General features: G+C 42.4%; 1 protein-coding gene and 1 non-coding gene across 4 annotated transcripts in view; both read left to right on the top strand.

Annotated features, from left to right (window-relative positions):
* The window catches only part of casc3 (casc3 exon junction complex subunit), a 54162-nt gene that overhangs the window by 17922 nt on the left and 18924 nt on the right, over positions 1 to 17316 (top strand). For all 3 annotated transcript variants that reach the window (XM_034190114.1, XM_034190113.1, XM_034190112.1), the window contains exons 4-7: positions 776 to 994; positions 1350 to 1498; positions 10143 to 10316; positions 12417 to 13327. In XM_034190114.1, coding sequence (XP_034046005.1) covers positions 776 to 994; positions 1350 to 1498; positions 10143 to 10316; positions 12417 to 13327 — 1453 coding nt within the window. The remainder of the gene's footprint in view (positions 1 to 775; positions 995 to 1349; positions 1499 to 10142; positions 10317 to 12416; positions 13328 to 17316) is intronic.
* On the top strand, positions 14636 to 14758 carry LOC117528841. The gene has a single exon (XR_004565898.1). It is a non-coding gene; the product is annotated as a U6atac minor spliceosomal RNA (small nuclear RNA).

Here is a 17316-nt window from a genome sequence, read left to right as displayed (position 1 = left end):
GACCTGCCAACACACATGCCTTTTGATTTTTTCTATGTGAAATTTTTGATTTAATTTGAATGTTGGTACCATTAGCACTTATTAGCAGGTATTGATAGCTTGGTGATGTTGGTTCCACCTGTGATGCCACAGTATTGAGGCAATATTGCCGTCATAATTTTTAATACCCACACCCAAGCCACCTTTAACAAAAATGACCACCCAGTCTGCCAAAGTGTGTTCTTGATCAAACCTTCAAAGCTCATCTATCTTTAACCTAGTCTACTAGAATTAGTATCTTAATTCATGGCAGGTGGGCATGTTTAGGTTCTGAGTTGACTGGGAGTTTGGTGGAGTTAGACGGACGCCATCAAGATGGTCACATCCAAAACCAATCCACTTAAACTTCAGAGCTGTTTTCCAGAAAACCTGTCTGTGACATTTTTTTTCTGACACACAAACTCTGGATGTATGTTAATAGAAGAAAAATTCTGGATGAGAACACCTGTCAAGTTCACTTTTACCACACAACAATAGCAGTGGAGGGGGGGGGGGTTGAATAAGAAAAACTTTTCAGTGAGGTTAGACACACGCTTAAATTACAACTACAGACATGGGATGTGGTGGATTAAAGGTTATTTTTGTGGTGATCATCACAGGTTTGGTCCTATGAAACTGTAATAATGAACACTTTGGTAATTATTACCTTAAGTGGTGTCACTTTGTTGTCTGTACGGTGAGCTAATGTTTTGTCACATTAAATATAACATGAGATCTGAATCTGCCTGATTGACAGGCAGGAGAGGAGGAGGAAGAAGCAGCCCAGTACAGTGAGGAAGAGGCTCCAGCAGCAGCCAGTGAGGCCAAGTCCTCTGCTGCTGATGGTCTGACCCTGGGTGAAGAACCAGAGAATAAAGAGGAGGCAGACACAAGGGGAGGAGGACAAGGTAAAGAAGAGTGCAAAGGGGAGGAGAAAGGAACCTTAGCTGGAGAGAGACAAAGTGGAGATGGACAGGTGAGACTTTCTCCATCTGAAAATAAACAAGATCAGATGGATGCTGAGGTACTTTTTTATATCCATGAAAATTAAATTTGAAGTTGGTCTAAATCCTTTGTTCAAGTGCATTGAATTCCTTATTGCTGTCACTGTTGTTTGCGCTTGGAGTGTCTATGGTCTGGCCCTTACTTGTTTATAACACTTTGAGGTTACTTGTGATTTGGCAGTGTATAAATATACTGAATTAGGTTTGTCCTGTGAAGATTTTAACAAAATACTCTAAAAATACTGTTTAGAAAATACTCTGTGCGTTAGAGGATTGGTGACCAGATGCAATGCTAACATGATGCAATCTGCCAACTAATAATCACAGGAATCAACAGATGATCCTGAAACGAAATCTGGAGGAAAACCCAGCCAGCAGCTCGATGATGATGAGGACAGGAAGAACCCGGCATACATCCCCAGGAAGGGCCTGTTCTTTGAACATGATGTCAGAGGACACATTCAAGAAGAAGAGAGGTATGACTATGCCAATTAATCGTTTAGGTTTTTGATTTGTATTACTAAATACCTCTTCTGTCCACTAGAAGTCTTCTTAACTTGCATAAAGAAAGCTTGTGTTTCCTTCCAAAGCTGCTCAAATCATTTTGGACACAGCACAGTGCTTTAACAGAGCAAGAGATTTTCTACATTGTATTTCGAAACATCCTAGTTTTATTTTGGATGCTTCCATTATTACCCGAGGCCATTAAATAAGGCCATTGGGTATTGTGAAGACTTTGCCTCTGTCTGTCTGTCTGTGCTCACCATAAGTCCAATCCTATTACGAGCAGTCTTCAAATTCACAGGAAACATTCTTGGGACACAGACCACAGGCAAGTTCAGAGATAACCTTGACCTATTTTAAGAGGTAAAAAATTCAGTTTCATTCTATTCCTTGTTTGTTTGCTTTGAGGGGCGAAGGTGACAGCCAATCAGAGTAGAGCGGCACCATGACGTCAGTGACTGGTCTATCTAACTCCGTTTCATTTGTGTGTAAATATAACGTCTTTCTCATATTATGCAAAAACTAGCGAGAAATAAACACTTCTAAAACTGAAAATTTTTCTAACCTGATAATGTAGTGCAGCAGATAGAATATTTACACAGGAATCCATCAAATGGTGATGCAGGCACCAAATTTGGCACAAATACTCCTTAGACATTACTCTTGAAAATCAAAACAGTGTCCACTTGAATTTTCAATAGGCAGTCGGGTAGAGGTGAGTGGAATAATTTCACAGGGGTTAACATTTAAAAATGCTCCAATCATATTGAAAGGTATTCCATATTATTTGTCTGGTCATAAAGATGTCAAAAAGGTATAGTTTGGCCCATCCATGACTGAATTCTATGGAGTTATGGGGTAAGAAAAAAATGGTGAGAAAAATGGTAAAAAGTTAAAGTTGCTCCAATTTTAGAAAAAAAACAAAAAGTGATGCAAATTAAAGGAATAATTCACATCATCTGTCATGCTTGGTTATCATATTACAGGGTAACATGTTATATGCCATTGTATCCGATGGATTTTGACATTGTTTGACTTTTACTGTGGACACCAAACATTCAGCACGGTCAAAACTATTCCATTAGCTCAACTAATAATTTGCATCACTTTTTTCAAAATTGGAATAACTTTAACTTCTGACCCCTGTACAAACTGACATTGACCATCGTTGCCATTTTTGCTATTTGTACCCCATAAGGCCATAGAATTTATTCATAGATAGTCTGTACTATACCTTTTTGGAAACTTTATGTTCGGACAAATAGTGGGGTATAGTTTCTAATATGATTGGAGCAGTTTTCAGTTTTGACCCCTGTGTAATTCTTGAATCGACCCCTACCTGGGTGCCTATTAGAAATTCAAGTGGACACCCTGCCTTTTCAAAAGGATAATGTCTGAGGTGTATTTGTGCCAAATTTTGTTCTTGCAGCCATTAACGTCATTTTACACGACTTTTCACATGCTTTTATATCCATCCAAATAATTGCAAACATGTGGGTGTGTTAATTGCTCATCATTGTGTCTCTGATGTGCACATCACTGTGATGATTTCTTGTTTTCACACCGTTAAGTGTCCCACCTGTATGTGTTGCCAGTGTACCAATAGCTGTAGAAATGTGCATACACCAGCCAGTATTTTTGCGTGATGCATCGCACATTTCCACAGTCCTTTCACTTTTGATACATCTGAGCGGACTTACGCCACATTTTTGTGCGTATGCACACTTTCTACATGAGGCCCCAGGGCTCTTGTGATTGTTTGCTTTGAGACTACAATTCCCGACTTGGCTAAGTTATTCACTAGTGTCTTGGCAGTTGTTCTAGAGTCTTCAAATGCATCTGTCACTAGTTTTCTTTCCGGAGTCTGTGAAATCATTTGCTTCTACCTCTGCCAGTCTTGTACTACACTCTTTGAATTTCTAAATGATACATCTCACTCCAGTTATTGATGCTGTGATAATTCCTTCTTCTGCTTTGTGAGCATCAACGATTCTTTTTCTCAAGTCTAAACTGACTTATTTTGTTTTTGACATAATGCTTTCTCAAGTGATGGCTCAACCCTTACTGAAGTTTTTATACTGTGTGTACGTTGGAAGAAAACCTTCAGTTTTAACTTGATTTTACAAGCTTAGAGCATTACAAACTTAAAGCACATCGTTGCACAACAGTGGTTTGTGCTGTGGTTAAACAAAAAGGTCAGTTCTTCAAACTGCTAATAATTTTGACCCTGGTAGTGTTGGTGTCTGTGAAATAGTTTTGCTTCAATGTCTAAAGTAAAATAATGTATGCATGCTCTGGTAAGAGCAGAATTGGAAGCGTGTTTGTGTATGTCTACATAAACAAGTGCTACACAGCTGTGAGCATCATTGGGATTCACTGCTCTCCAGATTTAGTGTCTGGCAGGCAAATGCAGGCCAGTGTACCCGCTGAGGGAGTTTTCTGGCATTCTCATCACAGCTGTTTACATCCCACCACACGCTAACGCAAAGCCAGCCTTAAGCCCCTTTCACACCGGGCTTGTGTAGAGTTGCATTGTGCTGCATATCTAGCATGCAGCATAGGAACTTACGCAGGAATGTCTGTGCAAGTTGAGACGGGGGAGAAAAAAAAATCTTGCATGCAGGGAGGAGAAACTTGGCTCCATGACACGACGTACTGCTTGGACACATGGATTTGATACATTGGAAAAAGTCAGAATACATTATTTCCAGGATTTAATGGAATTTATTTAATGTGCCACAATCTTGAGGGAACTTGGAGGTGAATGAAAGCTGCAGCACGATGGTATGTGCGATCCGTCCATGAGAAGTGGACGTGGACATGTCCTCTTGCTGGCCATCCATCCATGAGGAGTTATACTAGACATTGACATGTTCTCTCGCTGGTGATCGGTCCATGAGCAGGAGTTAATGGACTTTATTTATTGATACCAGCCTACAGACCAGTAGTGTGCAGAAGCAGACCCTTCATAAAGACTGTGCAGGTATGAAACAAGGAGGCCATTGCATTGCTTCGACATCACGGACTGGGAGGTTTTCCCTGAGGGTTCTGACCTGGAGGGTTACACTTCTGCTGTCCTGGACTACATAAAGTTTTGCACAGAGGGCGTACTGCCTCTTGAAACCATTAGGGTGTTTCCAAATCAGAAACCCTGGTTTAACCCTCTGGGGCCGATGATGCCGACGACGGCTGGGACCAAGCTTTACTAAATTATAAATAATGTTTTAATGATATTAGATAGAGACTTACTTTTTTTTTTTTTTTTTTTTTTTTTGCCGAAAAGCTAACTCAGCTGACTTTTGATCCGCCATCGGCCATCTGTGTACTCCTCATAGAAGCTGTGTGATGACGTGCGCAATGTGGGTGTCCAATCGGAACTGGTTCACAGTTACATGTTTTTCCAAAATCCAATCGTAGGGCAGATTTACCTCACATGATAAACCAAAGATCGTTTTCAGGAGTGATATCTTAGTAGTTGGCCCGTTTGAATAGCCCCCTAACTCCTCCAATGCGGCCTGCGCCATTACACACAGCAAAAGTGAAAGAGACGGAGAGCCTGCATGACAATCTTACGTGCTCAAACAAAGAGTGTGTAACTATCAGGATTGCTCCACTAGTTTGCATTTGAATGTTACTGGATTACTCTGTTGCTCCCTCCCTCTGGCGTAAAGCACTGTTTACCATATCAATGAGGTGAGGGAGAGGGGCCGCTCCTCAGACTGGAGCATAAACGCATAGAACATTTTGTATATATTGTTCAAAATGTGCATTTGTGTTTATTGTTTGAACTTTTTTGTTGTACAGTCTTTCACACAAGACCGCAAATTACCTTTATAAAGTGTCAAAACAGTTGTTTATTATAGTTTGCTGTGTGTTTTGAATAAATGTGTGTGGAAAATTATTTTTCACTTTACTTTTTACTTTATCTTTGATTGTAAACCTTTATTACACTTATAAAATACAACAAAAGCATATATATTATGAAAGAACAGGTTGTCCTGAAAAAAGGAGATATACGTAAAACTTGATTGTGGGATGCAAGGAGAGCTGTTAACAGCCATAATAAAACATTTATGCCAGGCCAGTGAACTGTCCAAAAAATGCCCTCGGACCCCAGAGGGTTAATGGAAATGCGCGGTCACTGCTCAAAGCCTGAGATGCCTCCTACAGGTCAGGGGTCCAGCTGGAATACAAAACTACGCAGAAAAACCTAGCAAAGTGCATCAGAGAAACCAAGGGTAAGTATAGGCAACAAATTGAAGGCCACTTTGAGAACCAGGACCCCAGCAGCATGTGGAGAGGAATTAAAAATAACACCACGCAGATCAGTCAGGACAGAGATCTCCCCGCCACCCTGAACCTCTTCTTTGCTCACTTGGATAAGCAGCCCAGCTTGCTGAAAGAATCCAGCCCGAAGAAGAGCTGACACTTGTCCTCCAGCAGCAACAGGTGAGATTCACCTCAAAACGGATCAATGCCACCAAAGCAGCTGGACCAGATGGGGTGACAGGCCGCCGACTGAAGGCCTGCACTATGACCAGCTGGGGTGTTCAGACATCTTTAACTGCTCCCTACAATATGCTGCTGTACCCACCTGCCTCAAATGAACTACTATTGTTCCTGTGCCCAAAAAGCCTGCAGTCACAACCTTCGGTGACTGTTGTCCAGTTGCCCTCACCCCGGTCATTATCAAGTGCTTTGAGAGGATGGTGTTGGCGCACATCAAAAACAGCATCCCTGCAGACCTGGATAGCCATTATTTTGCATACCAGCGAACAGATCTACAGAGGATGCTGTCTCCATTGCACTTCACACAGCCCTGGCCCAATAAGTATTTGAACACTCTGCAATTTTGCAAGTTCTCCCACTTAGAAATCATGGAGGGTTCTGAAATTTTCATCTTAGGTGCATTTCCACTGTGAGAGACATAATCTGAAAAAAAAAAATCTGGAAATCACAATGTATGATTTTTTAAAATTTATTTGTATGTTAATGCTGCAAATGAGTATTTGAACACCTGTGAAAATCAATGTTAATATTTGGTACAGTAGCCTTTGTTTGCAATTACAGAGGTCAAACGTTTCCTGTAGTTTTTCACCAGGTTTGCACACACTGCAGCAGGGATTTTGGTCCACTCCTCCATACAGATCTTCTCTAGATCTTTCAGGTTTGGAGTTTCAGCTCCCTCCAAAGATTTTCTATTGAGTTCATGTCTGGAGACTGGCCAGGCCACTCCAGGACCTTGAAATGCTTCTTACGGAGCCCCTCATTAGTTGCCTTGGCTGTGTGTTTGGGGTCATTGTCATGCTGGAAGACCCAGCCATGACCCATCTTCAGTGCTCTTACTGAGGGAAGGAGGTTGTTTGCCAAAATCTCACAGTACATGACTCCATCCATCCTCACTTAAATACGGTGCAGTCGTCCTGTCCCCTTTGCAGAAGAGCACCCCCAGAGTACGATGTTTCCACCCCCATGCTTCACGGTTGGGATGGTTTTCTTGGGGTTGTTCTCATCCTCTAAACATGGTAAGTGCAGTTGATTCCAAAAAGCTCTATTCTGGTCTCATCTGACCACATGACCTTCTCCCATGCCTCCTCTGGATCATCCAGATGGTCACTGGTGAACTTCAAACTGGCCTGGACATGTGCTGGCTTGAGCAGGGGGACCTTGCTGCCCTGCAGGATTTTAAACCATGACAGCGTCATGTGTTACTAATGTAATCTTTGTCACTGTGGTCCCAGCTCTCTTCAGGTCATTGACCAGGTCCTCCTGTGTAGTTTTGAGGTTTCTCAGAATCATCCTTACCCCACAAAGTGAGAACTTGCATGGAATCCCAGACCTTTAGATTCTGTCTCTCACAGTTGAAGTGTACCTACAGTACGATTAAAAATTACAGACCTCTCCATTCTTTGTAGGTGGGAAAACCTGCAAAACTGACAGTGGGTCAAATCCTTATTTTCCCCACTGTATATATCATTATCAACATCATTATTTGCCAAAAATGAGTTTGAAAATATCTGTATATCATATGTCTGGGGGAAAAAAATCTAATATTGTTCACCCCTTAAAAAATACGACATGCAAGAAATGAACTACTTGCTGCTTAGATATCAGAATAGTTTAGCTTCACACCCAAGAAGTCAGTTTCATAAAGCGTTTGGTTCAGTAGATTGCACTGCTCTCTAGGACATCCTGAGCCCTAAGAAGCTACTGGACATCATAGCCAGCCTATGCACAAACACTGAGTGGTGTGCGGGGTGGAGCCAGAAACTCTTGCGTTTTTCCCCCAGTGAAGACTGTTTGCTTAGGATGTGATCTGGCTGTTCAATGCTCGCATGGACCAGGTGCTGGGTAAAGTTGTAGAAACCAGTGACTTGGGTGCTTTGGTTGTTGAAGAAAGGTTTACTGACATGACAATACTGTGATCTTTGTTTAATCGAATACTCGGATTGCAGCACTTGAGAAGTTGAGTGAGGAATCTGTCTGAGTTTGAGATTGTCCTGGATCAAGTTTTAACAATTTCCTGGAGTCAGCCAGCAGAATTGTATGTCGTGAACCTGGAGACATTCATTTAACACCTCTTGATCTCAAATGGCCTTTGAGATCAAGAGGTGCTTTATGGACTCATGAGGTTGCTAGACAGAGTTGTTTGGTGATGCCACTATCTTTGCAGTCTAGAAAAGGTCCAAGTGTTTTGGGTCCTGATGCTATTTGTTTTGCTGTGTGGTTATGAGACTTGGATGCTAATGTGTGACATAAGGTGACAACTAAATGTTTTTGGTCCTAGGTATCTTCAGCAACTCTTTGGGTACCACTGGAATGACTTTGTATCAAATGAGCGGTTACTAAGTGAGACTAAGATTAGTATGACTTGCACCGTGAGGGAGCGTCAGCTTCAACATTTTGGCCATGTGTTTCTCTGTGCATGATTAGGGTTGGGTATCGATAACTCGTTCTTTTAAAGAATTGTTAAGAAATGATTTGAGCCACTGACATCAATAGCCTTTTTTGCTTAAAGATTCCCTTATCAGTCTTTCAGAGTGGCCGTTGTTTTTGATAGTATTTATCGGGAAAACTATCATTTCTCTACATTGATTGCAGATCCTGCAGTGTGTCTGCAATCAACCGCTTCTGCAGCGGCTCTACTTGAAGCCTGAGCCAACACAGCAGTGCTCCAACCTGCTGCTTCATTGGTTCTCTGCTGCTTTTCAGAAGCGGAAAGTCCACCCCTCTCAAAGCCATTTAAAAATGTCAGTCGTAAGTCACTTTTGTGCGGATTAAAGTCACCAACTGGGACTCTTGTCTGTTTGCGGGCAAAAACGAGAATCGTCCTCTGCTCTGTTTGCACCTCTCCAAATGCTGCGCCGCTTTCTCGCCATTTTAAATCAAATGACAACTCTTTCCAAACGTTGGAATACAGACAACAAACCAAAACATTTTTTTCTCCCAAAATGAGACGTCGTCCGTGTTTTTGAATTACATCCTGACATGCAGCGCATTCGGCTGAGTTCAGCTCAGAGGTATGGAGTTACATTTGTGTCATTAATATCTGAAAGGAAATGCTTTTGACAAAAACTACAGATTTTGTTTATTTCTATTTATGTCCACAGATTAAGGATCCAGTGACCATGTACAGATTTTAAACACCCTCAAAAACAACGGCGGCTTCGTTGTCCAGAACTGAAGGACTGATAAGGGAATCGTTAAGCAAAAAGGCTATTGATGTAATTATTTTTGTTGTGGTAGAAATGTGCATTCTAGTTTCCGTCCATGGTGCATTCAATATGCATCAGGAAAAAAATCAGTGCAAGCAGGCAGTGAGCGATGCAACATGATTCAATGCGTCAGTTGAATCAATGCACTCGCATTGCACACATTTGTATCTAGATACTGATTCATATTGATTAGTCTCCACATGCCTAATGCACATATGTACATGTTGCATCTGCATTCTGTTCTGTACTTTACTGTGGTCATCAATAATAAATATACTCCTATGCTAGTACAGAGTTCTCTTCCGTGTATATTAGATCTGAGTAAAGACGGGCCTCACACCTGCTTCCAGTAACTTAACGTCAAGTGTCGGCTGTAATTTCATTTTACGTTTACAGACATTAATGTGCCATTTTACGTCAAGTTACCTCCCAGTATCAGTTGCGAATTTACTCTTGGTAAATCAATCGCAAATTTGTCTCCACCCCAGTGTGCAAAAGTTTGAATTGGCCATGCAATTTATCACTCCTTATCAGGGATATTATTAAATCAGGCCCTTAATCTGCATTGTCTCAGTCCACCCAGCTGTAAAAATGGGTACCAGACTTGGCTGGGAATGTAAATGTGAGGCGTCATTGAAAAGCACTTTGAGTATCTGCTAGAATTATTTTTCATAAAGTATCATGTATTATTGTGCTTTTGAACTGTTCCCTTTGTCCTGTTTTAGTTTTTGGGTGCAATAAAGTGACCAAATTCTTCAGAGCCATAAAGATGGGATTTAACAAAGTTGCTAATTTAGTTTCTCCTATATCAGCCAGTTACCTGTGTTTAACTTTTGGATGTTGATTAAATGGTGTCTTTGATAATGTCCTCTTTGTCTTTTCTGTGTCTGTGTACTTTCAGACCAAAAGGTCGGAATAGGAAGCTATGGAAGGATGAGGGTCGCTGGGAGCACGACAAGTTCAGGGAGGACGAACAGGCCCCCAAAAGCCGGGAGGAGCTTATTGCCATATATGGCTATGACATACGCAACGGGTGCAGCCCGGGAGAGCGGCTGTACAAGCAGCGCCGATCCAGGTGACTACCACCTTCATCAGAAAGTCCTCTACAAAGTGACACTTTTAGAAACACCAAGTTGGACCGAATGTCTGTGGGGTTAATATGTCTCAATTGAAAACTAAAAATAATTTGAAAGGTTGACACTCAGTAAAAGACTGAAAAAATGTTTTACAAGGTTGTAATGAATTTTTGAAGCCTTATACAGGTGCATCTCAGAAAATTTTTGATATCGTGAAAAAGTTTCCTATTTTTTCACCAAAACATCAAATCTAGGCTTACATCCTTCTGGAAAATTGTTGCTGAACTTTCAGGTCTTCTTTTCAAGAAAATCCTCCTTATTACCACTTCAGCATGAAGTTGTATAACTGGTGATACAAAATGCAAAAATACGCTGTGCACAATTTCTCCAATCACAGCCACAGAAGCCTTTAACCTCTTCTGGGATGTTGGAGTGTCTTGGTGGCTTTCCTCACGCAGACAAATTTCCCCAAGAGGGACAAAGTTTATCTTATCTTCTTCTTCTTGCACAGTCACTCAGTTTTTGAGAACTGTCTAATCCACACAGATTTACCATAGAGTGTCATACTGTTTGGATTTCTTCATAACGGATGTAAATAAAGTTCAAAACATATTCAGTGATTTGGAAATGTTTATGTATCCATCCCCTGACTTGTCTGAAGAAAACTGGCAATAAAACTGATTTACAGGTATTATTCCAAAGGGGCCCATTACTTATGCAACCCATCATCTTGGCTTTTATATTTTTAATTAATTTATGTCAAGTTGTAGAGATTTTCTTTGAGTTTGAATTTAAGAAAGATAATTTTAGAAATTTTCTATTGAGAAGGCTGATTTACTTTGTGTTTTTGAAATGGCATAAATAAATTTAAAACGTGAAATATCAAGTGGCCCAATACTTTTGGAGGGCACTGTATATGTATGTATAATGTGTGTGTCTTGGACATTTCGCAGTCATAGAAAATGCAGAAAAAGCTTTTAAGTGTTTAATGTTGCTGGTATGCTGTCAGAATGCCAACGGATCATTTCTGTGTTTGGCTACGTTGTGTGTAGGACACAGAAATGAAACAGAGCCACATACGTTTGGCTGCTGAGGCATTGATGCAGCTACACTTTAAGATCAAAGTAAAATACAAAGCTGATTTTCTTTTTTTAATTTGTCATAGCAGTGGATAAATCAGAACATCCCTCTGGAGTGAATGTGGGTGGACCAGTCGAATTTTGACTCTCGATTAAAAATTGTAGTCCTCGAGTCAATCCAAACATGATTGAAATCGATAAATTGCTTTGGCTCGACCATCCCACCCCTAGTTAAAAACCTTTTCATATCATTTATACAATCCTCCTCCTTTACTAAGGTATTAAAATACATTTTTGTAACTTAGTCAATTGGAAAACCGCACTGGGTGGTAGGAATTCATTCACCTCTGCATTGGGATTGACTTAGTCAACAAAGGGGAATTGTGTCAAAGTCTGCAGTGTCCACACGCTACTATCAGCTTAAATAGAACATCTTTAATTTAACAGGAGCAGCAGACAGGAAGAGCACCAGAACAGGTACACAGACACCTATGCAGCCACTGCTTGCCCATATATGGCACACATATATGAAACCGTCTTTGGGGAAGGAAAGGAACAACCCCATGAATCTCTTTATTAATAGCCAAAATGACCTGATTTCTCGCACAGGACAGGAGGAGACACAAAATCACTGCATGTCTATTACTGTGCGGGCATAAATTCTCAGTGTTTCGTGGGTGCGGGCTGGACTGGAAATACACATTGCAGGAACGGGCATGAATGTAACACACTCGTTGCGGTTCCTCCCGGTAATGGTCCGAATTTCAGTGGGAGTGGTACGACGAAATTAGTCCTGCACAAGGCTCTACCTCACCTAACTTATCCATTTAATCAATGTTTAGTAATTTGTCAACAAATAAAATAGTCTCATGTTATTAATCAGGAAAGATCAGGCTGGTATAGATTTACTAATTTTTACTAAATATTTTAATTATGCACGTGTGGCTTCTGTTTATGTACCATAATTATCAGATGAGTGCTTTTGTCACATTTTTTAATGCCTCTGTTACTGATCTACAGGCAGAGTACATCTCCCAACAGGGAGAAGAGATGGAGAGAAGGAGGAGAGCGCTCCCTTTGCTCCTGGAAAAGTGGGGCAGGTGGAAAAGTTCCTGTCCATTCAGGAGCTGCACCTTCCACATCAAGCCACACCTCCTTTTCTCTTCCTCCATCCTCTACCCAGCGCAACATCTCCAGACCGCCTCCCTCCCGCAGCAGACCAGCTCACCAGAGTCAAATGCACCTCCCAGCACAGACGCATTACAGGAATGACAACTCAAACGTGCCACTGCATCCCAGAGAGCGACATGGCCCGAAGGCTTCATCAGAAGCTACAGGAGAGAGGGGTGTGGTCAGTAGGGGAGGCTGTGGTGGCGGAAGGGGAGGCTCATCTGTCAATATTGAGGACGTTACTATTGACCAAGACGGTGCTCCTGAAGAAGAGCCTGGCGTCTGTGTCAAAACAGCTGTGACATCTTCACAGCAAGGTAGTTACCAGTCAACATCACCAAGACAACAACGGCAAGAGCGACGAGGCAGCACCGACAGATCGGTGTCTGGATCAACTGCCAACTCATCCAGCTCTGACCCCGTGGTCCAGTCATCAGCAGTGGTTATGATCAATCAGGAAATCTCCCCTCCCACCGAGCGTCCGGTGGAGCGCAAATCTTACTCGCTGGCGCGCAGAACTCGCTCTCGCCCTGCAGATCTGGGCAGTAAGCAGCCATCTTTAGATGAGTCAGCCACCGGGGGGAGCAGTATATCCCCCAGCAGTGTTAGAGGGAAAGGATGGGTGGGAGGGGCTGAGTGGCCAAGCCATGCAGGAGGAGCAGCAGCACTGCCTGGAATCGACCAGGACATGGCCCGTCTGAGTCTGGCCGGACAGAACTGGAGCCAGACTCAGACGTCGTACATGCGATCGGAGATGAGAGGTGAGTGTTTTCTATTGAATAACCTGCCTGGGGTAAATTGGATGCTTGTGCAGTTAAAGTTTTGTTGTCTTTATTCATTTTTTATTATTAAGCCAACTGTTGTTTTAGGTGTTATGCTTAATGACAAATTACTTATTCATTTTTTTTTACATTAAAAAAAATTTCTTCTTTTTACCACTTTATTGCATTATAAACCTATTCAAGTAAAATGAATCATTGCCAAAAATTAAATGTGTATCATTATGTTAAGGCTTCTGTCCATGTTAATTAACTTCTTTTCTATTATAATTTTACGGTTACTGAACTTTCAGTGCTGTAGCTTTGTTTTGATCACAAAAAGCCATCGGATGTTGTGTCTACTGGACTTCATATGTATAAGAGAGGAAAACGTTATCCACAATGTGGAAATTTGACTTTGGTTTTGCTATAAAACTTGTTCTAAAAGTGTGGTTGTATATGGTTGCTTTGCAGCAACATTTCTATCTCTGCATGTTTGAGAATTCTTTGTTGTGCTTTATTCATTTTGTTACTGTTAATATGGCCGTAACAGATGACTGAGTCTGGTCAGCATGAGGTTTCTTTCTGTAATCAAAAATGCCTGAGAGCTTTTTTCCTGACCACTGCAGCCAGTGTGATTAACTCAGTTACTTGTTTGACAGCCAGTGCATTCTGTGTGCCAGTCCCTAGCCTGGATAAAGGATGAAAGTAGAAGCAGAAAGACTGTACACCGTAAATTTTGTCAAATGCCAGCCACTTTGGATGCACAAACCAGTGTGTTTGGAGTTCTGCTCCCAAGCCCGCATAAATGACAAGGGTTGCATTGGGAAGGGCATCCTGTAAATTTGGCCAAACCAAATGTAGCTCGCAAATCGAATTTCCACAGTGGATTGTCAGGCCCCAGATAACGACTGCCACTGCTGCTGTTGTCCAACAGGGTTATGTCAGAAATGGGCTACTGTTGAGTGAAGAAGAGGAGGTGGAGAACATATTCAGAGGTAGCGGGAGAAGAGGAAAGTTAGAAGTGTGGAATGAGAGTTGTGACTTTTGAATTTTTGTAGTATGACTGGTAAAGCGAGAGCGTTGTGTGATATGGAGAGGATGACGGTAGGCATACTGTATGTACAAGAGACCAAGTGGGTAAGGGAAGTAAGGCCAGTAGCATCGGAGGTGGGTTTACACTCTTGTATCATCGTGTGGGTGGGAGGAGAAATGGTGTTGGGTTCATTCTAAAGGAATGGAATATTAGGTATGTTGGAGGTGAAGTATTTGACAGGGTGAGTGTGAAGAGCCTCTGGTACATTTTTAGGTGTGTTGTATGAAATTAGAGAGGGTTAGCACTCCCCTTGACAAGGATGGAAGTGGCCCCTGTGTCCTGCAACACAAATGGTTAGAGCACAGCTGCTACAATGGTGCTGTGACCCGGATGAGAGTGAAGTTAAGGGGGCGTAAGTGTCCTCCCATTTGGGACATGAACTCACGATCCTCGGCATGGGAGGCGGCCTCTCTAACCAGAAGACTAAAACCCAGGGCTCTGGCCTTGTGGCCAGACTATCCTTGTTGGAGAGTGAGGGTTACTAACTGCTATTGCACATCAACTCCTGCTGGCCTCTGTTACACTCACCACCCAAAACTTCACTCCCTCCCGGTCACGGCACCATTGTAGTGGCTGTAATCTGCGTTGTTGTTGATTCTTTCCATTCACTCCTCTCATAATGCAAACTCACGATTCCTAGCATGGGACTCGGACTCTCTAACCAGAAGGCTAAAACCCAAGGGTCTGGCTTTGTGGCCAGACAATTCTTTTAGCTATTGGGGAGTGAGGTTTATGAACTACTGTTGCACAGCGACTCCCATTGGCTTGTGTTACACAAGCATGAAAGAGTGGTGCTGTACGATATCAAGGACAAGAATATGAAAGGACAGACGGTAGAGTTTGCCATAAGGCTGTCATGAGTACTTATTTTAAGGAGGAGGAGGACACATGGTGATGTGTAAGAGTGGATGAAGGTGCACACAGGCTGTCTACATTCTGTATAGGAGATGCAACCTAAAGGAAATTGAGGACTGTAGAGTGGTGGCAGGGAAGAGTGACGTGTGTCTCCTGAACTCCACTATCAGCTTCAGGTTGTTCTGACCACACCAGAGGGCCATCTGTTCCACCTCCTGTCTGTATGCAGCCTCATCACCATCCTGGATGAGACCAGTGATGATGGTGTCGTCCACAAACTTAGGAGTTTAACAGAGGGGTTCCCTGAGGTGCAGTCGGTGGTGTAGAGGGAGAAGAGCAATGGGGAGAGCACACATCCCTGAGGGGCACCAGGGCTGATTGTCCGTGTGCTGGATATGATGCTCCCCAGCCTCACATGCTGTGTCCTGTCTGTCAGGAAGTTGGAGATCCACTGGCATGTGGAAGGTGGGATAGAGCGGTTGGAGAGTTTTTGGTGGAGATTGTTGTTGTTGAACACTGGGCTGAAGTCCATGAACAGGATCTTCGTGTACATTCCTGCAGAGTCCAGCTGCTGCAGGATGTAATGGAGTCCCATGTTGGCTGCATCCTCAACTGACTTGTTTGCCCACTAGGCAAACTGCATGAAGTTCAGCAGGGGTCCTGTGATGTCCTTCAGGTGGCTCAACACCAGCAGTTCAAAAGACTTCATGACTACAGATGTCAGGGCAACAGGCTTTTAATCATTTAGTCCTGTTATGGAGGGTTTCTTTGGCACTGGAATAATAGTGGAGCGTTTGAAGCAGGAGGGGACCTTACACACCTCCAAAGATGCATTGAAAGTCCAGGTGAAGAAATGCACCAGGTGAGCAATGTAGGCTGTCAGACATGAGGGAGAGACACCATCAGGTCCTGGAGCCTTCTTGATCTTCTGTCTGTGAAACTGCTGGCATACTTCCTCTTTGCAGATTGTTAGTGCGGGTAGGGTTGCAGAGGGGAGGAGGAGAGAGGTGTCCATGGGGGCAGGTAGTCCATTGTTGTAGAGGTGGGTGTGAGGGTCTGTTTCAAAGCTGGCATTAAACACATTCAGCTCCTCATACAACTGGGGGTTCTCCACAGGTGGGGGTTTCCTGTAGTTGGTGGTATGCTGAAGACCTCTCCACAATGTCATGGGATTGTTGGCTGAGAATTGCTTTTTCAGCATATCAGAGTAGCTCCTTTTTGCTACTCTGATCTCCATTGTCAGCATGTTTTTGGCCTTCTTGTACAGGAGTCTGTCTCCACTTCTGTAGGCCTTCTCCTAGGCCTGGTGGAGCTGCCTCAGTTTCCCAGTAAACCAAGGTTTGTTGTTGCTGTATGTGCAGAAGGTTTTGGTCTGCACATGCAGGTCCTTGCAAAAATTGATGTATGATGTCACAGTGTCACAAAGTCCATGAATATGGAGTTAAAATTGTCTCATTAATATTTGTAAATGCACACAGGGTGATCTACAAATAATCACTGATTTGCAAATGTGTTCAGATATCCACAAATGCAAATTTCATATTTGTAACTTGTAAATTGGTCTTTGCAAATAATGTATTTGCAAATATAAAACTTAATTTGTAAAAAAAAAAAATTACATTTGTAAAACTGGAAATTGTATTTGTGAATTGAGTTTCAGCATTTGTGGATCACCAATTACACGCATTCATCACTTTCCTCTGCGACGTCATTTTGAGACATTCGTTTCGCAAACACAGATCCACAAACAAATGCCTACTGATTCACAAATACGCACACTGGATATCCACTAGATGGCAGTGTGGTTCCATTCATTGATGTGGCAAGCTGAATTATTTTTTTAAAATTGTGTCCGCGGATTTCATCATGGGGAGGGGGTCGGGGTGTTAGTGTTGTACTCTTTAACGCAGTGGTTCAAATAAGTGTATTAAACAGCGTTGCGCCTGTGCGTGCTCTGTGACACAGACATGCTGCAAAATTCTTCTTTTAAAAACTTGAAAGTTCTAAAAGTTGCTACATTTAGCTAAGCTTCGCACAGGAG

The sequence above is a fragment of the Thalassophryne amazonica genome, chromosome 16 (assembly GCF_902500255.1).
Source record: "Thalassophryne amazonica chromosome 16, fThaAma1.1, whole genome shotgun sequence".
Taxonomy (NCBI): domain Eukaryota; kingdom Metazoa; phylum Chordata; class Actinopteri; order Batrachoidiformes; family Batrachoididae; genus Thalassophryne; species Thalassophryne amazonica.
This window is presented reverse-complemented; position numbering and strand designations above follow the sequence as displayed.